Below are 25,765 nucleotides of genomic sequence, written 5' to 3' on the forward strand. Positions count from 1 at the left end.
TGCCATGATTGTGCTTCTCCTCCTGGGAATGCTGATGGCTCCACACGGCGGTAAGTAATGGTATTTGACTGTATTTCTGGCTTTGTATATATTTACTATGAACACTGGGGTTTCCCAGGTGGTGCTGGTGGTAAAGAATCCACCTGTCGGTGCTCAGGGGGGCTGGTGCACCGGGATGACCCTGGGGGATGGGATGGGGAGGAAGGTGGGAGGGGGATTCTGGATGGGGAACACATGTGTGCCCGTGTCTGATTCATGTCGATGTTTGGCAAAAACCACTACAATATTGTAAAGTAATTAGCCTCCAATTAAAATAAATTAATTAATTAAAAAAAACGAATCCACCTGTCATGCAAGAGACGCAAAAGACTCGTGTTCCATCCTTGGGTTGGAAATATTCCCTGGAGAAGGAAATGGCAATTCATTCCGGTATTCTGGTCTGGAAAATCCCATGGGCAGAGGAGCCAGTCGGGCTACAGTCCATGGGGTCACAAAGAGTGGGACACGACTGAACGCGCACACACGCAGACACGCATGAACCCTGGGCCGTCTTGCCAAATTCCATTTGATTTACTTAGTATTTTTATCCTCTTGCCAAGTGAGTGATGGAAAGCAAACATTAGTGATAAGCTTGAGGGTTAATCCACATTTTGAGCATGGATGTGGGGGATGGGGGTTGAGGGGGCACCAAGGAGAGCAAAGGGCAAGGGGGCCAGTGAGCGAAGGCCTCTCCACCCAACAGTGCGTCTCCTCCCCCGCGGTTCACAGCCGCTGGCCTTTGCTTTGCTGACTGCCTTGGAGTGTGATGGCCTCTTTGACCCGCGGTTGCTCCCTTGCCCCTTCAAACTAGATTGACTGGTTTGATCTCCTAGCAGCCCAAGGGACTCTCAAGAGTACATTCAAACCCTAAAGCCATCAAGTAAGCTCCTTGCTATGAAGAACCTAGACAGCATATTAAAAAGCAGAAATATCACTTTGCCAACAAAGGTCCATATAGTCAAAACTATGGTTTTTCCAGTAGTCAAGTACAGATGTGAGAGTTGGGCCATAAAGAAAGTTGAGCACCGAATAATTGGTGCTTTTGAATTGTGGTGCTAGAGAAAACTCTTGAGAGTCCCTTGGACAGCAAGCAGATCAAACCTGTCAATTCTAAAGGAAATCAACCCTGAATATTCATTGGAAGGACTGATGCTGATGTTGAAGCTCCAGTACTTTGGCCACCTGATGTGAAGAGTGGACTCATTAGAAAAGACCCTGATGCTGGGAAAGACTGAGGGCAGGAGGAGAAGGGAACGACAGAGGATTAAATGGCTGGAGAGAATCATCAACTCAATAGACATAAATCTGAGCAAACTCGGGAGACAGTGAAGGACAGAGGAGCCTGCAGTCCTGAGGTCACAAGGAATTGGACACAACTTAGTGACTGAACAACAGAGGTCTTCCACCCTGTTGTCGTCTTCCCAAGCAACATTTATCAAGGTGCAGTTTCTAGACCAGCAACTTTCAAACCAGCTGGGGAGCTTTATTAAAAATGTTTATTTCTGATACTTACTCTGGAGTAAGTCTGTGGGATCAGACCTGAGCGAGGGCACAAGGACCATAACTTTTACTGAGCTTGCATCCCAGGTGAGATTGATGCTGACAGTCTGGGGAAAACTCCTGTCCTCAACTATAAACTACTCAGGGTTTGGGGTCTTTTCTGTATCTGTTTTTATTTCTACCAATCCTTCATCTCAAGAAACTCCAAACAAACATGCCATGTAAGTTAAAATTATATGCTTCCTATGCAACAACAGCTTAAAGATAAGTCTCAAAATCTCCATCCCAAACCAGAAGACTACTCCCTTAAGACCAACCAATATAAAACACTGGGCCACCCTGGTCACTCCAGGCACTAGAAAAACAGGTGTAGAATCCAGCTGACCTGCATCCTCATCGCTCTCCCGGCTGCCGCCTCCCCACCCTCCCCGGCACGTGGGCAGTGCCTGTCTTTGCACTAACCTTGTTCTTCTCGTTTATAGGGGGCCACCCTCTTGACACCCCACACCTTCCACATGAGCTGCCTCTGGGACTCTCAGAAAATATCAGTAAGGATCCTTTGCTCTTTTCTTAGGAGACCTAGCTGGGTAGCAAGCTGTCTAGGATATTGGCAGAGAGACTGATCCCTTCTGAATATACCCTAGAGTCCCTTACTGCTATGGCATTTGACGGTACAGTGATCTGAGTAAGATTCCAAAGCGTCTCCCTCACAGTTAATTCTGGTGTCTGACCCACCATCAGGCTCTCCTTTGAGACAAAGCACTAAAAGTTCTTATCGAAAGACACGCGTCAGCTGGAAGGGGAAACCAGGTGAAGGAAGGAAATGGGCTAATCAGTCAGGGTTACACAGTAATTGTATTGAAAGGACAAAAAGAAAAAGGGGACGCATTGCAGGGCTCAGGTTATCAGAAAAGGGGATCTGTAGTTGTCCCTTGGAGAAGGGAAGGTTTTCCTGGCGCTGGATTGTAAAGAGTTCTCAGGTGGGTTCTTATACAGGCATCGTTGAAGAATAGAGTACATAGCTGGTGAGGTTTACCCTGAACTAAGGGTTCGTTTCTGACCTTTCAGAGAGGTAACTGGAGTCAACCAAATTATTTGTGCACTAGCCCATGCAAGCTAAGTGACCAGTCCCGTCCAGACACATTCATGGCCTCTATCCAAATGGCACAACCCCCATGGGAAGTGCAATGCCCAGGAGGAGGTGTTCTTCAGGTAGATGTTTAGACTCACAAGCCACACTTGGCTTTTAGAAGGATTGAGGCCAGGAAGCACAGTGTGCCAACAGGCCATGCCAGCCACTCTTCTTTACCAGGAGAAGCCCTGGCATCGATCTACACGGCAGTCCAGGAGCTCCTAAGTAACAGCTCAGATACAAGGGCTCACCCGGAGCAGCCCCAGACCTGCCTTAACCTCGAAGCTGCATTCTCCACAGAAGTCAGTATACCTAGTAACCAGCTCATAGGTATAATTTCTAAAATGCCCAGAAGGGACGATGCCCAGTTCCAAAAGTCATCACGTTGATGGAGACCCAAAATGATGACTTCCTGCCAGGTGTTTGTAGTTTAGCCATAGTTTCTACCAGTCCAGACAGACCTCACCATCCAGGGGTCTTTTTCACCACTGAGCATTGTTGTGAAGGGCCGACTTGGAATTGGAAGTCTTTTCCATCATTGGAAAGGACCCTGATGCTGGGAAAGATTGGAGGCAGGAGGAGAAGGGGACAACAGAGGATGAGGTGGTTGGATGGCATCACTGACTCAATAGACATGAATTTGAGAAAACTCCAGGAGATGGTGAAGGACAGGGAAGCCTGGCATGCTGCAGTCCAAGGGGTCACAAAGAGTCGGACACTACTGAGCGACTGAACAACAACAACACAGCTCAATTTTTATCTTATTAGTTTTCCATGGCAACCTGCGTTACTAGAAATTTAGCCTAAGGTCAAATCTATTCTTAGAGAAGGAGTTTTACTCACTCTTCCTGAAGGGGGTGGACAGGGAAAGGAAAGGGGAGAACCCAACTCTAATGTATTATCTTTTCCTTCCACTTAGGTATGACTTTCTTCAATGGGATGTTTAAAAATGTAGAAGGTGTGGCCGAAATTTTTGGTGAGTTAAATCTGAACTTGCTTTTATCCCCTGGGTGTTAGGGCACGGGGTGTGTGGGGGGGGGAAATCTAAGGAAATTAACAGAACTTGGGGGTCTGCCCTCTGAGCATGGCCTCCCCTGCAATCTCCGAACAACGTGATCAAATTCTGATGTGAATGGCAGTGCCTTTTATCGTAGGGTGAGTCACTGAGGGACTAGGTGGTTTTGTTATCCTTTCTTCATTCTTACTGACCACAGCCTGGTCAGGAGGGGAATGGCATCCCTCTTTTCCAGGCAAAGGAGTTAAGGGAATTGCCCAGCCACACAACCAGAAGGGACAAGGTCTTTTCTGAGTCCAGAGCTTGGTCTTACACCGAAGTAGTTTTATGTTTCCTTCTCAACTAGTAAATATACATAAAGCTTGAGAAACATTTCGTGGATCAGTTCTGTATTCATTACATGACTACAAATTGCACGATGCTGTGGATGCTGTGATGATTCCTAGCCTCGATAACTAAAAGTACCCAAAACAAGATTATAATATGATGGACACAGGCAAGGTGGCTCTGCATTGCCTATTAGATTAGACTATGCTAGGTTTAAAAGTGCACTTAAAATGTATAAATGACTGAGTGCAGGTCTTGAATGAAAATGCATGTTTCCATAAACACACACACACACACTCACACACATAAACCCCAGATGGACTTTTCCCATCAACGTAAAACCTTTTATCATGTTTCTGATTAGACTGTGTGGAAACAAAACACGGGTAGGGAAGTTTGAACGAGGTAGGAAGAAACTAGCAGAGCAGTGAACAGTCAAGGTGGATGTGATCCTCACAACTTTGGATCTCCCCCAAAAGACAGCTGAGCACCGAAGAATTTACGCTTTTGAACTGTGGTGTTGGAGAAGACTCTTGAGAGTCCCTTGGACTGCAAGGACATCCAGCCAGTCCATCCTAAAGGAAATCAGTACTGAATATTCAGTGGAAGGACTGATGCTGGAGCTGAAACTCCAATACTTTGGCCACCTGATAGGAAGAACTGACTCATTGGAAAAGACCCTGATGCTGGGAAAGATTGAAGGTGGGAGAAAAAGGGGACGACAGAGGATGAGATGGTTGGATGGCATCACTGACTTGATGGGCATGAGTTTGAATAGGCTCCGGGAGTTAGTGATGGACAGGGAAGCCTGGTGTGCTGCAGTCCATGGGGTCATAAAGAGTCGGACACGACTGAGTGACTGAACTGAATTGAACCTATTTTTGATCACCCTGTGCATTTAAATTGGTGCTGTGGGATCATCTCATTAAGTATGTAACAATCCTCCAGGCAGAGAGAGTGAGCATGAGATATAGAGTCATAAAGTTGGATGCTGTTTGCTTGCCAGTTACGTTTGCAAGAGCATTTTGTTTAGGGCAAGTCATCATTGCTGGTGGATACCTCAGGCATGTCTCTGACCTTTGGTTTTTTTACCTGTGAAAGGGAGGTGACAGAATAGGATCTGTCTTTCAGAATGAACAAGACATTTATGGGATCGTTGACCATGAAAGCCTTTCATAGCATTACTCACTCTATCAATTTTAACTATTGTGCTATTTAAAGCATCTAACTGTTTTTGGCACATAACAGGTAACCCCAGATTATTAGTGTCTATACTCCTTTTTTTTCCTCAGGCTGATTTATAGTTCTTTATTGCCAAGACTGTATCATTTGGGATCCATTCAGGAAACTAACAGGAACTTAAATAATAAAGACATTTAATGATCTCACATAAGCCTTCTGAAGGCACAAGGACTGATACAGTAGCGCAGCACTGGCATCTGAGACCCAGCAGGCTCATTTTATCTTGCCTCACTGCTCCCTTGGACATAATAGTTTTTCAGCTTTAGATATGGGGCCTCATGGTTGCAAAGTGGTTGCTGCAGTTCTAGCCCAGTATATCCTCACCACCTTCAAGGAAGGAGAAAATTGTAGGTCAGAAAGGCCCTCTTCTATGTCTTTATGCTTTATTAGGAAAGGAATATGTCTCCAAAGCTTCCAACAGACTACCCCTGAAGTTTTTTGGGTCATACATGGTTTTCATGGCCAGCCCTAGACTAACCTTATCACAGAAGCGTGAGATTACCATGATGAGCTGAGAATGATTATTAAACATCCCTAGGGACTTCGGAAGGAGGCTCACCTTCCTTGAGTACTTTTCAGGTTTGTTGGTAAGGCAGAAGGATGAAAGGCCATTGGGGGGCAACCAACGGGGACCGCAGCTTGTAAACCTGCCTCCCTTCAATGGTCAAGAAGTCCTGAGTATGCAGTGGGTGCTAAGTAGGTGAGGAGGTTCTATCCCCCTGAAAAGGGGGCTCCCTCCTCAACTCTGGCTCCCGGTGAGCCCTGCTCCCCTCCCCCAGACTGCCTGGGCTCCCACTTCACCTGGCTGCAGGCCGTCTTCACCAACTTCCCCGCGCTGCTCCAGTTCGTGAATGGTATGAGGTGCGTGGCTGGGCTCTGCCCCCGGGACTTCGAAGACTACGGCTGTGCCTGCAGGTTTGAGATGGAAGGGCTGCCTGTGGACCAGTCTGACAGGTGAGCAAGACCAAAGGTGAGCTCATGGAGGCCCGGCTGAGCTTTGGGCAGAGCACAGGTGCAGAAGGCTCCCTGGTCCCTGCTTCTGTGTGCAGGTGTATGTGGGCATGTGCAGCACAATTTAAAATCTTAGAAGCATTCAGCGTCAGCAGGGATACGGCAAAGAGCTGCTGGTAGCAGGAGGGTCAGTTAGGACAATGTGTTGGTATCTGTTAGAGTTTGGGGGCTTCCCTGATGGCTCAGCGGTGAAGAATCTGCCTGCAATGCAGGAGACTCAGGAAGCTTGAGTTGGATCCCTGGGTTGGGAAGATGCCCTAGAGCAGGAAATGGCAGCTCATTCCAGTACCCCAAGGACAGAGGAGACTGGTGGGGTCACAAAGTCCATGGAGTCGCAAAGAGTCGGACACGACTGAGCGACTGAGGCTACACACATGTTAGAGTTTTAAGCAGATCACCTATAAGCCAGTAATTCCCATGTTCTGTTCCTTAGGGACCTGACCTTGGGCAAATTATTTTACTTCCTTGTGTTCCAGTTTATTTACCTATTAAATGGAGGTAATAAAAACACCTACCTCATAGTTATTATTTAGGATTACACGACCAAATACAAGCTAATGTGATGGAATTCTGCCTGACTTTTTGTTTTCAAGGGTTATTAGTGATTGATAACAACAGCAACAAGATTAGTAGTGCTGTGTTAGTAGTGATGATAGTTGTAGTGATATAACAATATTAGTAGTAACAGCTGTTGTAGTAGCTACAGTAGTATTAATAGTAATAGCAGTGATAGCAACAGAAGCAGTACTAGTGAACCTGTGATGGTGTTGGTGTTAGTAGTAGTAGTAACAATAGTAGTAGAACAGTTGCTGTAGTAGCTGTAGTAATAGTAACAGTAGTAGCAATAGCTGCAGTACTAATAAAACTGCTATCAGGGTTTAGGGGTTGGGCTAGTAATAGTAGTAGTAACATTAGTAGTACTAGAGGTAGTAGTAGTAGTATTTAAAGTAGTAAGAGAAGTAGAAGTAGTAGAAGTACTACTACCAGTAGTAGTAGTTCTAGCAGTAATTGGAGCCATAGTAACTGCAGCAGTGTGGAAGTCTCGCCTTTACTCTGGGACTGTGTCCACACCTCACTGGCATTATGCATGCATGCTAAGTCACCTCAGTCGTGTCCGACTCTTTGTGACCCTTTGGACCGTAGCCTTCCAGGCGCCTCTGTCTATGGGATTCTCCAGGCAAGAATACTGGAGTGGGTTGCCACACCCTCTTCTAAGGGATCTTCCCAACCCAGGATTTGAACCTGTGTCTCTTATGTCTCCTGCACTAGCAGGTGGGTTCTTTTCCACTGGTGCCACCTGGGAATTCCCACTGGTACTATATTTGTGCCCAAATCCAGTGTGATGGAGTGTGCGCCTTCATCCACACAGACTCCCAGAAGGTAGGGAAGGATTCCCATGGGTGTAAGTTGTTTCTGGAACAGAGGGCAGTCTTCCATCCCTGGGACCACAAGCCAGCTCATTGACATTCAGAAAGGGAGAAACTGATTCCATTCGGGGCATGGTGCCAGGACCATTTCTGGGAACGTGTTTTTCTTTCAGGTCCTCTCTTGCCACTTCTTTTAGTTATTAAAATACTGAGCAGACCTAGAAGTCAAAAAAATAAAGCAGCAATTCATCACTGTGTTAATGATCAAAGCGTTGATGGCCGAAACTGGCAGAATGCTGTGTCACACCCAATTTCAGTGACTTTACACTGTGCAATCGACGGAGGTGGGAGTTTCCAGACTTCTGGGAGACAGATTATTTCCACCTTGAACTTGCTTGCCAGACCCCAAAAATAATTGCTGTAGTTTTATTGAGTGTTTACTGCATGGTAGAGTCTATATTGACATTCTATTGACCTTAACAGATTTCTATAAGTTAGGTAGTGTCAGAAACGGCAGCCTGCCCAAGGCCATCAGCTGCCATCAGTGTGTTTTTTCTTCTTTGCGTCTGGCTCCACTGTCCTCCTGCTTGGACTGCAAGAGCCACCTGACTTAGCTGTTTGGTGTCAGCCTCTCTCTGTGATCAACCTTAACCTTGGCAAATTACAGAGCTCCATGTGTCTCAGTTTTCACATATGTAAATGCTGATAGCTATGATAGCACCTGCTGCATAGGAAACACAATTCAAATTCAAGCATGTGTGTGTGTGCGCACACTAAGGACTGAAACAGGTCACTGCCAGGAACCATCCGGGGACGCTGAATGATGGTGTGCTGCCTGCCCGTGCTCTAACCCACGCTCTCATTCCGACCCTTCCTGCCGCAGCTGCTGCTTCCAGCATCGCAGGTGCTACGAGGAGGCCGCTGAGATGGACTGTCTGCAAGACCCTGCCAAGCTTAGCACAGATGTCAACTGCATCAGCAAGAGTATCTCGTGTGGTGAGCGTCTCCAGGTGTCCCAGGAGACTGGGCTGAGAAACGACAGTTCCGAGACTCCAGGCCCAGGCTCCCAGGGTCCACCCTCATCATCGTCACCATTGCCTGCATCGCTGTGGGTAGTTACAGCCCCGCCAGATCTGTGGCTGTGGATACTTACAGCCACGCCAGATCTGTGGCAGCTGCACCTTGCAGGCAGTAGAGGCCCACTGCATGCTTTCTGAATTGAAACAACAGTTGCTCAGCAGATTATTTGATTTACAATGCTATGCTTGTACCAACCCTGGAAGCTTGGGGAGGGCAAATAGTTTGCTACTTAGGCATTGTGGATTTCGGGGAGGGAGTACCCTGACCTTCTACTTAACAACTTTGATCCTCAAAAGGGGGAGGACAGAACCTGCTTCAGAGATTTGTTATAAAAATTAAGTAATGCTTAAAATGTTACATTTACAATTTTTAAACAGTGTTAAATGTCAAACAATATGGAGACTGGCATCTGTTGAGAACGCAATGATGGTGGAAGTGGAGGCAGAGGCCATGATGGATGAATAAGGCTGGGGTGCTTGTTTATAAGAATCAGACACTTGTATGTTCCAGTCTCAGCTCTCCACCTTACCTGCTGTGTGACTCTAGGAATTTTACTTCATGTCTCTGAACAATCCTGGCAGAAGAAGTAGAGTAGGCCAAAGCAGAGAGGGAAGAGCACCATGGCAAGATGGGGTACTGTATTAGAGCCAGCCTTTTTGAGTGACTGTTACAAGTCGTGGATAGTATACACAGCAACTCTGGTCGTCCTAACAACTCTGTTAGACAGGGGTTGTCATCCCCAGTGTTCAGATAAGGACAGAAAGACTCAGAGAAATTAAATAATAACTCTCCCAAAGTCACATAGCTGCCAAGTGGCAAAGCCAGGGTTTGAACCCAGGTTTGACTGGCCCCTCAGTCCAAGTAATGTCAACTGGCAGGAGTCTGGAGCATCAGGAAGGGTGTAAATCACTAGGTGAGGAGCACAGTGAACCAGGGAACCATGGCTCATTTGCTCATTCACCCAACACTTACACACTGAGCACCCCACCAAGTGCAAGGTAATCACCTACATGTCGGCGGTGCCCTGACCTGGGGTTTCCTCTTGCTGTCAGACACTGGAAACGTCAGAAAGGAACCGTACGATACGTTAAGAAGGGCTAAGATCTGGGGAGGAAAATACATCAGAGGAAAAGCACAGAGAGGCCTGGGGAGGGGCGTCCTGTTTAAATAAGAAAGTCGGCTGAACCCTCCCTGTGAAGACGGCAGTTGCGTGAAGACCGAGAGGAGGGGGAAGCCGCCTGTGGCTTCTCAGGAGAACAGCAGATGGAGGAAGTGGCCCGCGGCGGACCTGGGCTCCAGGGGCCTGGTGTGTCAGGAACGAGGGGGACAGCAGGTCAGAAGTGGGGTGACAAGGGAGGAGTGAAAGGAGGTGAGGTCTGAGAAGGAACAAGAGGTAGTGGTGTTTACTTTGAGTGAAGACGTTGATGGAGGATTCTGAACACACACACAGAAAGGCATGGTTTGACCTGAGCCCTAAAGACTGTTCTGGCCCCTCCATGGTGAGAAGAGGCTGGGCAACAGGGGAGGAGGCGGGGGGCCTAGTGAGGCCTCTGCTGTAAGCCAGGCAGGATGGGGGGGGTGGAGAGCAGGTCGGGGTGCATTGTTGCTATTGTTTAGTTGCTCAGTTGTATCTGACTCTTTACCACCCGTGGGCTGTAGCCCACCAGGCTCCTCTGTCCATGGGATTCCTCAGGCAAGAATAGTGGAGTGGATTGCCATTCCCTTCTCCAGGGGATCGTCCCAACCTAGGAACCGAACCTGCATCCCCTGCATTGGCAGGCGGATTCTTTACCACTGAGCTGTCAGGAAAGCCCAGGGCTACATGATCAGATTCATATAGGTTGAAAGCAGAGCCGGTAGGGTGGCCTGGTGGATGGGGTGTGAGTGTGGGAGAAAAGTGCCTTTGGCTCCCAGGCTGGACCACACAGCAGAAGGGACGGAGCCGTCGTGGATGAGCTGAAGAAAACCGCAAGAGAAGCAGGGCGGTGGAGGGCAAGTCAGCAGTCAGTTTGAGCATTTGCATCACCTCTTGGGATTCCCAGTGAGCTCTTCCCATCTGCTCTGTCCTTGCTCTGCATACAGAATCCAGGGACACCTGTGAGCACCTGCTGTGTACCTGCGATAAGGCTGCCATAGAGTGCTTGGCTCGGTCCAGTATCAACTCTTCCCTGAATCTTCTGGACACGTCCTTCTGTCTGGTTCAGCCTCCAGGTAGGAAGACCCAGGCCTGGCGTCATTGCTGGGGCTGGTGATCTGGGGTGGGAGCTGGTCAGAGACCATCATCGCTGCGTTTCTTCAGATGCCCAAGTCCAGCGCCTTCTAACATCCCCAAACCCACTTCTCCAACGTGCTTTCTTTTCAGAGACAGCCAGCAAGGAGGAGCTGCTGACCGTCCTGCCAAGAGGTAAGGCCTCTTCGGGAAGCCACTCTTGCTTGGACCACAGGGCCTTGGTTGCAGATGGGACTGGATGGATCAGGGTTAGGTTGGGGAGCTGGAGTGACCGGTGGCACTGAAGGCGTGTCCACCTCCCCCAGCTAGAGACACCATTGAAGTGTAAAGTGAAGTTGTTCAGTTGGGTCTGACTCTTTGCAACTCCATGGACCGTAGCCTACCAGGCTCCTCCATCCATGGGATTTTCCAGGCAAGAGTACTGAAGTGGGTTGCTGTTTCCTTCTCTAAGAAACACTGTTACTTCTGATAAATTCAGTCCATAGCCAACATCAAATGGCCCTTGCTAGGTAGACAGGTGTGAATTTGATCTGGTTAGGATGAAGACCCCAGGTTCTTCCTCTCTGTCTATAGCTGTGAGCAGGACATAGTTCAGTGCTCAGACAGGGCAAGGCCCTTCTGGCCGGGTGACCTCCTGGTGGCTGAAGCCTCCTGGGGATAGACTGGCTGCTTCCCTCGTCTGTCCCCCAGAGCATGCGGCCCAAGGAGCCACCTGGGCTCAGGTGGGGACTCCCTAAAGAGGAGGTTGTTTTCTTTATGTCATTTTTCAGGACCAGGTGGGCTCTTCATAACTGTCTACTGAACAAAGCAAGGGATGGTTCTAAGTCTAAAACATGAGTCTTATGAAAAAAAGTGAGAGTTAAGTTTATGCACATCATTCCTTGTCTGCCAAATTCCCCACGATCTCTCAGTCCCAACCTCGTGGGTACCCAAGGATGGGAAGCTCAAGGTGCACCCTGGCCGAGCATCCTTCCTTTCCTGGGGCTGCAGTCTCTTTCTCAGAACTAGTCCTGCCGTGTTTGCTAAAGAGGAAGTTGGTGTGACTGTGTGTGCCATGGATGTGGGTGTGTCTGTGCCTATATGTGTGTGGATTTGTGTATGAGCATGTGTAGGCATGCGTGTGTGTGGGGTTGTGTATGCATGTGGTATCTCTATGGACCTTCTGAGTCCAGCACCCTCTCTCTCTGCCATCCCGTGTAAACAGCACTCGTCTCAGGTGGGGACCACAGTCCACAGCCACAAGCCTTCAGGGTTTGCAGCCCTTTGGTTGCAACAGCCTGTGACTGATGGTGTCACTTTCCCCACAAGAACCAGCACTGACTGGAGCCCCTCCTGAGCAGGGTCCCTGCTGGGCACCCCTATGTCCTGAGGTGGGGTGCGAGAGGCAGGATAAGCAGCCCCTCTGGGAACATCTTTGCCAGCCCCCTCCCTCCTCCCTTGCCCAGCCTGTCCTTGGAGACCCTTGGCACTTGCTTTCATCACCCATTGCTCCCAGGGTCTCTCTTTCTCCAGTGGTCCCTGTGGAGCCCACGGACTCCAGCCTGATGGCCATCTCAGGAGAAGGTGAGCACAGGGGACCGGTGGGGACCCCAAATACCTGTGTTTTGATGGTGCCATCTGCCTACTTGCTGAGATTGGCTACCTAAAATTCCCCCTGCCTGGGCTTGCAGTGGAACCACCTCAGGAACATTCCAGAGTCCCCCCTACTTCCTTTTGACCCACAGATCTCTTTTCTATTTGCTCAGCTTTCTCCCACAACTCCTAGTCCCATCTCAGGAGAATTACCAATTAAAACACAGGACCCACACCCTTGACCATCTGACCTTAAACTTCAGATGAACAATGAATGCTGTGTTCATATAAGTGTGTCCCAGAATTTGCATGAGCCCTACTTCTACTAAAAAGATATTTATTGTTCATGGGAAATCCAAATGTAACTGGGCTTCCTGGTTTTTTATTTGCTAAATCTGGCAACTCATCACCGCAGGGAGAGCCCACTGCATACCCGCTGCCTACAGGTTTGCATCTAGTTCTCTTTTGCTGCTGCTGCTGCTGCTTCTGCAAGGTTAGAAGCAGAGGCTCATGGGCTCATCCCGTGGCTATCCTCCATGTCCAAGGCCATGTCATCCCCAACAGCTCCCAGATAGCCCGTGCCTTGGAGTCCTGGTCCTGAGAAAAGAGGAGAGGGCACCAACACCAAACCAAAGCTCCACCATATGCCCTGCCCCTAAGCAGCCGCCACACCCAGTGTGACTGGCAGTGGCCACGTCCCTTCGAAACTGAGGATAATGGGACTTTCTTGGCTGCCCAGTGTTTAAGACTCCAAGGTCCCAATGCACTTGTTCAATCCTCAGTTGAAGAACTAAGGTCTTCCATTACTGCACAGCATGGCCAAAAGCAAACAAAAAAAGAATAAATAAAAAAATTGAGCATAAGCTACGGGTTTCCTGGCCCCACCAGACAATCACAGAATCACCCCCAATTCATACATTTTCCACTTTCTTCAACCAGAATCCTTACTCCCCTTGTGGCATGACCCTGGGAAAGACTCAAAGTAAATAAGGTTCCTCAAGGAGTCTGGAGTCTAAGTAGAGGAAGAGGGTGGATGCACTCACATCTTTGCCCCCAACACACACTCAACACCTTCACACCCACGACCTCAGCAGTGTTCACAAATGCCCTCCGAGGAGGAAGCCTTAATGTGGGCTCAAAAATCAATCACATGAGTGCCAATGGGACAGTTTGTAAGGGTTTGCAGCTGTTCTCACCATTATGGGGTGAAATTATGTTTTAGAGTTAGGCAGATTTGGGGTGGATTCCTGACTCTCCTATTTTTCAGCTATGTGACTTGGGGAGCATGGTTTAACCTCTCTAAATTTCACTTTGCATAGAAATCAGCTTTTTTTTTTTTTTTTCAGGTTAAGAGCTAGATAGTAAATATTTTAGACTTGGGGGCAAGAAGATCTTTTTCACAACTACTCAACTCTACCATTGCCGCAGGAAAGCAGCCACAGACAGTCTGTAACTGGATGGGTGTGGTTGTGGTGCCAATAAAACTTTATTGACAAAAATGAGCCGAGGGCTGGGTCATAGTTTACCAATCCCTGGAAAAGGTTGACTGTTCCTATTCTTTGGGGAGACAGAAGAATTCAATGAGACAGAGCACGGGAAGATTCTGGGCCAGCATCTTCTTCCAAAAATTCTAATGTGGCTACAAAAAAAGCACACACAATGTCAAACCACAAGCAGGATACTGGGAGACTGAAACTATGTAGCCTCATTTAATGCTCATACAATTCTATGAAATAATTACTAGAATCTCCATATTCAGATGGCATATTGAGGTGGAGAGAAGCTGTCAAAACCCAGAGTTGGTGGGAGGGTTGAGATTTGAAGATGCTGCTTCCTCCATCCTTGCTTTTAGACCTACGTTTCCTCTTAAGCTGCCTTCCCAGACGAAGCCATTCCAACCAGGGAAAATAATGGCTGTTTCTCCCAGAGTGGTCATTTGCTGGTCTTTCTGTCTAAACGCAAGATGGGCCCTTATCTGGCCTTTTGTCCACTGAGTTGAGAAGTAATGGAGCCACAATACCCAGACAGAGTCCCTGATCAGATTGCCATGGGTCTTCTCTCCTCTGCCCGGCTAAGGTGCTGAGCTGGGTTGGTAATTGAGATTTGATGATTTCTTTTCACAGTGGCATCTGAGACCGGAGCTGACCAACTGATCACGCTCTCCAGGACAAGTAAGCAGAAGGGACTTCAGAGGAGGGCACCTAATAGAAAATGCCATCTCAGTATTTGTGCTGAGTTCTGGTGACTGACTTCCCAGGTGGCTCAGTGGTAAAGAATCCCTGCCAGTGCAGGAGACATGGGTTTGATCCCTGCATCAGGAAGATCCCTTGGAGTAGGAACTGGCAACCCACTCTAGTATTCTTGCCTGGAAAATCCCATGGACAGAGGAGAGACGGGTGGGCGACAGTCCATGGGGTCACAAAGAGTCAGACACAACCGAGCGTGCACACACACACACTCACACCGGTGACCACTATTTGACAGGGTCTGGAGTGAGTATTACTATGCCCATTCTGCAGATTATATAGGAAACCAAGACTCTGGGATATTAAAAACTCTAAGTCATTCTAGCCTTGATTTCTGGACTGCTTTCTAACCCCAGACTTCACAACGTAAGATTTGTCTTCTTCCTGTTATACAGTTGTGATTTCACAGAGAACAAAGTCTTATCTAAAAGTAGATGGGCAAGACGTCATCAAGAGAATTAACCTATTTACTTTGTTCGTGGTGATTAACAACCATGGCTCTATTTTTTAAAATATTTACTTATCTATTTATTTGTCCCTTGGGAAGTGACTGGGGGCAGAGCAAGGAGCACATGGCCTCCTGCGCCCAGGGGATGGGAGCCGCCTCTGGACACTAAGATGGGACAGACTGGAGTTAATGCTCACTCCCTGTCTCTCCCTTGGGGACAGAACCAGGTGGAGACCAGGAAGGCATGGAGGACTCTGGGACCACGCCTTCTCCAGGTAGGCATGCTCAGCTTCTCCCCCCTTGGCGTATATTGTTGTCCCCTGTACATTTATCGTGTGCTCCCCAAAATGAGAGAACTCACTGAAGCCAATTTACTTTCAACTCCCCTCCTCTACAAAAATTACTCCCTTTACCAAAAAATAGACAAAATGAAATCAAAAGATCCATTAATAGGAAGATACAGAAACCTACTTGCTAAAGAGATGCATTTAGGAAAAAATACAGAAAACTATACTTGGTTGTCTATTTAAATTCACAGAATACAAATAGCTACTTTTAATATTTGAAGATGTTTTCTTCCAGTCTCTACCCAACCCAGAGTAAGCACATCCGTAACATAAACAAAATGAATTTGAGATCACTTGGCAGCTACGGTTTCACAGTCTGAGTTGTATCACTTCATACAACGAGGTGATACTCACCTGACATGAAGTATTTTTCTGTAACATGGTTTTTACAGGCTGTGCAACAATTCCTTATGTGGAATCCTATCATTTATTTAACCAATTATTTCTAACATGTGTTATTATAAATAATAGATACGTACTTTCTTTATGCCTATGCACTTCTGATTAATTTGTCAGGATAAATACCTAGAAGTTGAATTGCTGTATAAAAGATGTAATCATTTCAGGGCTTTCAACATGTCACCATATTGCCCTGGAGAAAAACTGAATCAATTTACACTCACAGGTGCATTCCTGTGGCCAATAGTGGGTACTATTTAAAAACAAGAGAATGAAAAACCTCTAGTTTTTAATAGAAAAAAATGGTAGCTCATTATTTTCCATTGTTTCCTCTGATTAAAATTAAACGTGGTGTGTGTTTTTTTTTTTTATACCTGAACTGGGCTGGCCTCTCTCACCCTACGACCGCTTGTCCAGGCGTGGACTTCAGGATAAACTGAGCTCCACTTCGATTTGTGCAGAAGCAATGGGGCATTTTAAAGGCCGATGAGGGAGGAGGAAGGGGAAACTATTAGGAGCTCCCGCAGAGCCAGAAAAGTGGAAAATTCCAAAGAGAGGGTAGGGGCTGTTTGCTGAGACCTGTTCGGCAAGGTGGGTGTGGATGGAAAGCAATGAATTCTCTTGACTGCCTTGCGCTTTCTTGGACCTTAAGGACCTTAAGGAAGACCAGAGCTGGGTCATCCCAGGGACAAGGCTTTCCTTGAGTGTTAGAAACCAGGCTAGGGTTTGTTTGGGCTTCCCTGGTGGCTCAGATGGTAAAGAATCTGCCTGCAATGCAGGAGAGTGGGGTTCAGTCCCTGGGTCGGGAAGATCCCCCAGAGAAGGGAATGGCTACCCACTCCAGTATTCTTGTCTGGAGAGTCTCCATGGACAGAGGAGCCTGGTGGGCTACAGTCCATGGGGTCACAAAGAGTCAGACATAACTGAGTGACTAACACTAGAATTTGGTTAAGTCTCTTAGGGTGGGGAGTGCGGAGAGCTTGCAGTGCTCACGGGCTAAGGTCGAGGGAGGGCTCAGAGGGGCCTGACTGAAGTTTGGTCAGGGAGAGTCTTCATCTGTTTCCAGCTCTCTGGAGTGTGGTAGAAAGTCACCATTTAATGGGTTTCCACTTGTGGGGCTGGAGAACTGAACAGGATGCTAACTTTAGGAGGCTGAGGTTATGACAAGGTTCCTGAAGGGCTGCTTCTAACCCATCAGGACCAGAGTGTTGAGCAAGCAGAGACAGGGGCCTGGATGTATGAATAAAACCAATATGGCGCGTCTGGAGAAGGACTGCAAGTTAGAGGTCCAGGCCTTAGCCTGAGCTCTGGGGACTGAGCCTAGGTCAGTGGACAAGTGGGGCAGAGCCTCCTGACGCTCCCTTGGTCTGGACCAGACTGGGCTGGAGATCTGGCCTGGGGCTGGAGACCTTCCTGCCTGCAGCCAAGGGGGCAGGTGGGACTGATATATGAGAGCGAAGGGAGGTCCAGGAAGCAGGACCACATCGCTGGCAGGCTTGCCCGTGGTGGAAGGGACTTCGCACTTAATTCTGAGCATGAAGAGAGGCTAACGCGGTTTTGAAGAGTTTGAGGGAGAGTTTTGCTTGCCTGCGTGATTTTGTACTGAGAACTGGCTTAATGCCTCCACCATTCTGTTTTCTCTTCACTTGTGAGCATCTTGGTGGCCTTTACTTGGCAGGCGCACGATAGTAAACGTAACACGCATATAGGCTTGAGAGCTTGTGAAGCTTCTTGCCCCCAAGATGTCATCCACATGTCCTAGCTTGGGCCCCAACAGTTTTAACGTCATCATGGAAAATTTGGAAATTCTCACGTAGCAGCCGAGGATCCCTGAGGTTCTGCCCTGGCTGTCTGCAGACCCAGTCTGAGAAGACTCTCTCTCCTGATGCTTTGTCTGAATTTGGCCTTGAGCATGCGTCCATCTGCAAATCTCTTCTCAAACCACTTTTTTTTAATTTAATTTTTTATTCTTTTTAACATCAAAAAACATTTTGTACTGGGGTGTAACCCATTAACAATGTTGTAATAGTTTCAGGTGAACAGGGAAGGGACATACATATACACGTGTTCATTCTCCACCCAGCCCTCCTCCCATCCAGGCTGTCACATAACATTGAGCAGAGTTCCAGGTGCTATGTAATAGGTTTTTGTTGGTTATTCATTTTAAATATGTGCACATGACCTTCCCAAAGTCCTTAACTTCCCTCGAATCACTTGTTGAATATGGACCATAAAGACGTGTGTTTTCAGGGTCTGCAGAAATTGTTGCCACAGAGAAAGGTGTAACCGTCATCCCCGCTGGCATTAAATCTTTGGGGTTGGCTGTATCGTCCATCAAAAGCGGTCCCGAGGAGACATCTAGAAAAGGTGAGCAGAAGCAGAGCGGTGTCTGTCCTCTCCCGGTCTTAAGATCCTCTTATGAGTGGGGTGGTTCTTCAAGGCCCTTGCTGCTGCTGCTGCTAAGTCGCTTCAGTCGTGTCCGACTCTGTGCGACCCCATTGACAGCAGCCCACCAGGCTCCGCCGTCCCTGGGATTCTTCAGGCAGGAACACTGGAGTGGGTTGCCATTTCCTTCTCCAATGCGTGAAAGTAAAAAGTGAAAGTGAAGTCGCTCAGTCGTGTGCGACTCTTAGCGACCCCATGGACTGTAGCCCACCAGGCTCCTCCATCCATGGGATTTTCCAGGCAAGAATTCAAGGCCCTTAGGTCACCATAAGGCACTGTGACCATCCCACTTGGTGCCACTAGAGGGCGCCATCTCTCCTGCATGAGCACCTTTAGTCATCAGCTGCTGGAGGCTGAACCGGCAAAGGAACCGCTGACGGAGGGCTCTTGTCGCTCTTACCGGCTCAGAAAGAAAGAGCTCGGCATCGTCTGCACCGTGGTTTGCTGGAAAGAATGAAACACTTGGGTTTTGATGGTCCTCCTCCTTGGTTCTCCTTTCTCAGGCGCCTTAGCAAAGGCCCCGCACCTGCAAGGAGCCACAGCTGGTGGGACACACACTGGGGACTGGGCTCATTCCTGGGCAAGACACTGGCAAGGCGCTGCTCAGGCCTCTGGGCTTTGTGGTCCTTCCCCCTCTGAACTTGTGACGATGGGGTGTGCAAGGACGATGGGTTTTGCTTGGCTTAGCCCAAGTTGCAGGGTGAGGAGGAGGGGAGGGGAGAAGCAGGGCAGAGAGAGACAGAAATGAGAGTCCTGTTTCTCAGCCTGTGACAGGCTCACCGTCCTGCATCCGGGAAGCGGGGACCACACACGGGTGAGGTCGCAGCTTGGAGAGATGCTCTTCTGTCTGACATCCCGGTGCCCTGAGGACTTTGAAGCCTACGGCTGTTACTGTGGGCAGGAAGGACAAGGCAAGCCGAGGGATGCCCTGGACAGGTACGTGGGTCATCGCTTCAGGCTCACAGTGTTGCATTACCGCACTCAGGGGCTTGTTGCCATGACAACCCCTTTGTCCTGATGAGCAGCAGAGGCTCCAAGACTGACTTGTTTGAGGTCATTCAGCCATGAAGGGACAGAGCCAGACAGATTCAGATCTTTTGATATGGGAGTCTAGACACAAGTACTACCCAGCTGCTCTAAATTGGGTTTCCTAGGTGGCTCAGTGGTAAAGAATCCACTTACCAATGCAGGAGATGTGGGTTTGATTCCTAGGTCAGGAAGATCCCCTGGAGGAGGAGATGGCAACCCACTCCAGTATTCATGCCTGGAAAATTCCATGGACAGAGGAGCCTGGTGGGCTACACAGTCCATGGGGTCACAGAATGAGACACCACTTAGGCACTAAACAGCAACAACAGCAACATGTAGAATTGGGGTCTTCAGTTGATTTGCTCTGCAACAGGACACGTTGAAGTGAGCTTCTCGACAACTTTTAATTGTCAAATTTTGTACCTACTGCTCTTGGAAGAACTTCCACTGACCTCATGCATTGATTAATTTATTCATTCATTAATATAGGCATTCGGCCTGCGTTTGTTGTGCTTCTGCTCTGTGTCTGGCACTATGCTAGGTGGTAGAGACATATAAAGGACTAAACTTAAACAAAGCAGATCACAACAAATTGCCTCTGGAGCTTGCAGTGAGAGATACGGACAATTCAACAAAACACCACACACTATAACATATGTGGTTAGGACACGGGGAAACAATGGGGGACTCAACCTGGAGATGAATTAGAGAAAGATTCTGAGAGCGGAACTGGTCGAGTTTAAAGGTTGATTGCACCTAAAGACTCACCCAATTCATGGCCAGTTAGAGCTCTAGTGGAATGGTGTACACTGCCCATACCCTCCAATGGTGAAGTTGCCTAGGGAGGATTGGAAACTATATCACAAGTTTCCTTGGACTTGGGGGGACACTGAGGGAGATTGTGAGGCTTTATGGGGCCAGATGGGTGAGTCTAAAAAGCAAGATCACGATTCATCCCCATCTGTTTCCTGAGATCTTGCTCTTTGCTAGCCACTTCCTTAGAGGCAGTTCTTTATGCTCAGGATAGTTACTCTGTTCTCTTTTAAGGCTGGGGACATAGGGGATACCCTATGGATGTAGGATTAACTGTTCTGTTGTATAAAAGTTTGGAGGGAGTGTGTCACTGCTAGCCCATGTGGTACTTTTGTATATACTTAAAGTGGGACCTTTTCCTCAAGACTCTTTCTGTTACAAGATTATTGTAACAAATATGCAATCACCTATCTTTTCAGTCAACAGAGTCATGATAAAAATACAAAAAACTTTTTTTTACAATTACAAGATGCTTCCAGTGGATGGACCCTGCCTTCAATGTGGCATCCTGGTACGGTCCACAACCTGAGCACCCGTACATGGTGGCCCTTGGTGTGTGTATCAGTCAGCCCTGTGTGCACTGGAAAGGAGGCGCTGACTACTGTCGCTACTACAGGGAGCGTGGGAGAACCAAGCCTGGAGGGAGTTCTGGGGGCAGCGGGGGCCTGGCAGTAAACGATTTCCTTGCTGTTAGGTGCTGTCTGTCCCATCACTGCTGCCTGGAGCAGGTGAGAAGACTGGGCTGTCTGCTCGAGAGGCTTCCTCAGTCGCCGGTGCTGTGCGTGGACGGTACCCCCGAGTGTAAGTGCTGCGGGCCAGCAAAGTGGGTTGTTTTTTCATTCAGCTCAGCATGGGGACCACAGCTCATCTGACAGATGCTTCCACAATCACTTGTTCACCTCTAATGTGACTTATTATGTACTCTGAGGCACACATTAGTACCCTTATTCCACTGAGGAGGAGACTCAAGTTCAAGAGGCCAAGTCAGCTGACCAAAGTCACTGAGCCTGTGAGAGCAGGTGGGGACTAACGTCACAACCCACACTTACCCAGTGCTTCCCACGTGCTCTTCTGAGTTCTGGAGTTTATCCTCACTCCAGTTCTGTGAGGTAGCCCCACGAGCCTGCCCATTTTACAGATGAGGCAACTGAGATCCAGGGTCACACAGGTAGGAAGAGGTCATAGAACTGGGGTTGGGACTGTGAAACCATAATTCCTCAGACCCAGAACTGAGTCTCCACTGTGCGAGTGGGTCTCTCTTCCTAAAAACAGGAGAACCCCACAGAAAAGGGGAAGTGACTCCGGCTGCAGGGAGGGGTGGGCCTGCGTCTCCACTCCTCCCAGTGGTGGAAGCCGGAGGTGCCTTTGTGGCCACTCAGGGTCTGGGGGGTGGCGGTGGAGCCGTCTGGAAAGAGCCTGGCCGCCGGGAGCCTCACTGTGCTGGGCTTGCTATAGGACTGACTTCGTCTACATATGACTGCTGCATCAGTGGGTGCAGCTCCCTTAGGCTTCACAGCTTAAAAGGAAATGGTCCCTGTTTCTCTCGAGAGCTGCGTCGGGGGGTGTCGCTCTCACTTTTTATCTGGGGAAGCCCCGGGCTGAGTGCCCCCCCCGCCCCGGCACCCAGCCTTGGAGGGCCATGTGCGCCTCTTGCCTCCCGGGAGCTCTGGGCTTTACACGTCACGCATTCAGTCATCCACTCATTCACTCACCTAACCATGTGCTTCTCCATAAAACCGCCACCAGGAATGAGGAACACCGTGAACAGACAGGGTCCCTGCCTTGAATCACTCACTCACAGGCAGGAAGAGAGATAAGCAAAGGACTCGAGTCTTACTGGTACCACTCATAGGTAGTACAAGGGCCCAGGAGCGCCGGAAAGGGGCTTTGAACCCGCGGAGTGCGGCAGCCAGGATGGGAGAACTTGGCAGAAGTAAGAAGGGGCAGTGAGGTGAGGTTTTCCAGAGGTTAACGGGTTCCCTGATGCCCATGCCCATGTGTGTTTTTAAAAAAGAAGTGGGGAGGGGAGGGGAGAGACAAGTTGTGGCATTCGGGGAACTCCTGAGTCTGGGAATGACACGTGGTTCTGTATTACGGGAACAGAAAGTGGAGGCGGTGGGACTGTGGTGGTGCAACGTGAGGTAGAGAAGACAGGTAGCAGATCAGACACCCAAGGCTGAAAGCTGTATGCTCCGTCCTGTAGGCGGTGAGGGGCAGGGGTGGGGTTAGAACCCTGAGTGACGGGATGAGATGATCGCTGTTCTCGGGGATGCCGGCATGCCTCGGGGTCTCATCTGCTCAGCTTAAGGTGCCTGCATCGCTCTGGTCTCAGTGAACCCGGGAACGCTGTGGTGTCACTTGAACTCCTTGGGGGCTTCAGAGCCGGTTCCAACCCTCTGTGAGGGGTGAGCATGGTGTCCTGGAGCGGACGCAAGGGCCGGGGTGTAAGAGCCGAACACATTGGAGCGGTTCCGGGCCGTCCTCCACGAGGGGCACGGGCTGAAGCGTGGAGCGGCTCTGGGGAACGGCCGCCGCCTCTGTCCGCTCTGCCCATCTGTTTCTCGTCTTTCTGCTCCCTGCTGTGGAGATGCCACAGCTGTGTCTGGGCTGACCGGAAGGCCCGTGTCGGAGATTTGGAGGGTCGGTGTGATGAAAAAAGTCTGGTTGATCTGGTTGATGGTACTTCATGGTAGTATCAGACAAAAAAGAAAATTAAACAGACCCAATACAGACCCAACAGACCCAGGAAGTCTTTGGGCGTCCCTGGTGGCTCGGATGGTAAAGAACCCACCTACAGTGCAGGAGATCTGGGTTCCACCCTTGGGTTGGGAAGATCCCCTTAAGTGAATGGCAACCCACTCCAGTATTCTTGCCTGGAGAATCCCATGCACAGAGGAGCCTGGTGGGCTACAGTCCCTAGGGTCGCAGAGTAGGACAAGACTAACACTTGTGTCTAACACTAATACGTCTTTGAAAACCACAGACAAAGGTACCATTTGTAGAATGCTTGTCTATGTCTGAGCAACTTCAAACCCATTCATTCTTTTGGATCACACAGATCTCTGTGCTCCACCCTGACTGCAGGCAACTGAAACAGTCAAGAAATAAAGTGGGGTCATCAGACTCAGCAAATAAAAATACAAATTGTAAAATATATATATATATATATTTCTGCTGTGATAGAAAGAAGCATAGGGTGGGATTTGATGGGAGCCCACAGGAAAGACACCCCCTTTAAGCCGGCAAGGAGCGGAGGGGTTGCCAAGTCGTTTTGTGATGGACAAGTATGAATCAACCAGGAGAAAGTTAAGAGTATTCCCAGTAGAGGAAGAAGGCAATGGCACCCCACTCCAGTACTCTTGCCTGGAAAATCCCATGGACAGAGGAGCCTGGTAGGCTGCAGACCATGGGGTCATGAAGAGTCAGATACGACTGAGCGACTTCACTTTCACGCATTGGAGAAGGAAATGGCAACCCACTCCAGTGTTCTTGCCTGGAGAATCCCAGGGACGGGGGAGCCTGGTGGGCTGCCGTCTATGGGGTTGCACAGAGTCAGACACGACTGAAGCGACTTAGCAGCAGCAGCAGTAGCCAGTAGAGGAAGCAGTGCATGCAGGGCCAAGAGGTTCAAGACGGAGGGAGGAGGCCAGGCCAGAGGGGGCAAGCGTCCCGCAGCGGCTCAGGCTCCTCCTCTGTCCTCGCCCCTCAGGTGTGGGGGGGAACCTGTGTGCGAAGCTGCTCTGCGCCTGTGACCTGTCAGCGGCCGAGTGCATGGCCTCTGCCTTCTACAACCAAAGCCTCCAGTCGGCAGGCAGACGCGAGTGCCGGGGCGACCGGCCGACCTGCGAGGGCGGCGGGCTTGCGGCTTCCGCCCCGGCCTCCAGCTCCGAGGAGGACAGCGAGGAGTCCTCGCCCCTCACGGAGGGCCTGAGAAGAACCAGAAGGTTCCTGGGGAAGCCGCTGGGTCTCGTGGGGACCAGGCCACCGTACGGCCCGAGATAGACGCCCAGAGGACCTGAGCAGCACACCCTGTGGATCAGCCCCTCCTGCTCCCGTAACCCCTCTGGGCCTGTCTCATCCTCCACGTCCTCAGCGCAGGTTCACAGTGCACTCTGTAGACCAGTCCCTCCTGCTCCCGTGATCTCTGGGCCCGTCTCATCTTACCCGTCCTCAGCGGGCCCTCACCCCACTGCTCACAGTGCAGGGAGACCCTTGCACACACACACTGGGACCTGTTTGTCAGTTCACGTGCGAGTGTGCCTTTGGAAAAGGCAGACAAGGGGTGGTTCGATGCTTCCTGAAGTGCACTGTGGACGCTCAATAAATATTCCAACCATTTCTTTGTTTTAATCTTTTTGGCTGTGCCATGTGCCATGCGGGGTCTTAGTTTCCCTATCGGGGATTGAACCTGCAGCCCCTGCAATGGAAGTGCTTATTCTTAACCACTGGACTGCCAGGGAAGTTCCGTTTTTTGTTTTGAAGCAATGTTGTGGATACTGACAAATAGATTGCAAGTGAGATGAAAGAAGAATGGAGGGTGAAAGAGTATCTCCACTCCCTAATCACTGAAAGGTACTTTTCCTTCTATTAAAAAAAGAAATTTATATATATATATATATATATATATGAAGGAGTGTAATCAATCTTATGAGATGACATGGGTCACCAGTAGCCCACCAAAGATGTATGCCAGGCTGATATGACAGCCTTTCTGGTATGTTGAGTGGCCACAGCTGCCACCATGAACAAACAGATAACCATGTCTTGGGTCTAGCAATATTGATTTTAAAAAAATAGGGGATAATCCCAGTGGCTCTAAGTTTGGGGGATACAAATGCCCTTTTGGACACAGATGAATGTAATAGGAATTACAAAAAATTGAAACTGTATCATCTATTCTCCCACCCGCCCCATAGTTACTGAGATCTTACTGTGTATCAGGCAATAGGCAATGCCTCCAGAATCCCCCTCAGTATTTGATAAGGACACAGACTCTAAGTTCACACTGCATCCTTGGTTCTTGATTCCTGTAAATCATGTGGCCTGTGGTGACATGGTGCAGGGTCCCTGCCTGCTCCTCAGGTGGGAAAGCAGAGCCTTTGGAGTTAGTTCATGCTCGTGAGCTTCTCATGGTGTGGACTATCCTGAAGTCAACAGGGTTGAAAACCTTAGGAAATCAAAAGGTCGCGGTGCCAAGCCGACAGTTGATATCCTTTCCTGCCTTCCAGGGAGATCGCCGGATGGGTGCCTGCCATCTCTGTGTTCCAAGTCTGTATGCTGTATGCAACTTTAGACAGGTAGTCCAGAATAAAGGTGGTTAGTGTCTTGGTTCACAAGACATGCAGGAACTCAAGGCATATGGCCAGTTGTCTTAACAAGGGCCTCACCTAACACTATTGAGAAAATTGAAGTTTTCCAGTGGGAATGCCCTGATCTTCCTGCCACCAAAGCTACAGAATTATTGGTCGTCTTTGTCTTCCTTCTTGTTATGATGAAAAACAGGGTTCCTTATCCATATCAAAA

General features: G+C 49.0%; 1 protein-coding gene across 1 annotated transcript; it reads left to right on the forward strand.

Moving 5' to 3' along the window:
- The first annotated feature begins 4 nt into the window (after positions 1-4).
- Positions 5-24,570, forward strand: OC90 (otoconin 90). The gene is made up of 14 exons (XM_061439552.1): positions 5-50; positions 2,022-2,087; positions 3,591-3,647; positions 6,035-6,209; positions 8,517-8,629; positions 10,796-10,924; positions 11,076-11,117; positions 12,456-12,506; positions 14,639-14,686; positions 15,431-15,484; positions 18,206-18,322; positions 19,165-19,336; positions 20,937-21,043; positions 23,952-24,570. Exons 1-14 carry the CDS (start codon positions 5-7, stop codon positions 24,242-24,244), a joined length of 1,470 nt encoding a protein of 489 aa, XP_061295536.1. The 3' UTR covers positions 24,245-24,570.
- Positions 24,571-25,765: the final 1,195 nt, after the last annotated feature.

The sequence above is a fragment of the Bos javanicus genome, chromosome 14, assembly GCF_032452875.1.
Source record: "Bos javanicus breed banteng chromosome 14, ARS-OSU_banteng_1.0, whole genome shotgun sequence".
In the NCBI taxonomy this organism is placed as follows: domain Eukaryota; kingdom Metazoa; phylum Chordata; class Mammalia; order Artiodactyla; family Bovidae; genus Bos; species Bos javanicus.

What these genes read in the sequence shown, in the direction of transcription:
- OC90 (XM_061439552.1), top strand. Translation starts at nt 5, where the DNA reads ATGATTGTGCTTCTCCTCCTGGGAATGCTGATGGCTCCACACGGCG. An exon ending in GCTGACCGTCCTGCCAAGAG is followed by an intron (nt 11,118 to 12,455) that starts GTAAGGCCTCTT and finishes CTCTTTCTCCAG; the next exon opens with TGGTCCCTGTGGAGCCCACG. An exon ending in GATCACGCTCTCCAGGACAA is followed by an intron (nt 14,687 to 15,430) that starts GTAAGCAGAAGG and finishes CCTTGGGGACAG; the next exon opens with AACCAGGTGGAGACCAGGAA.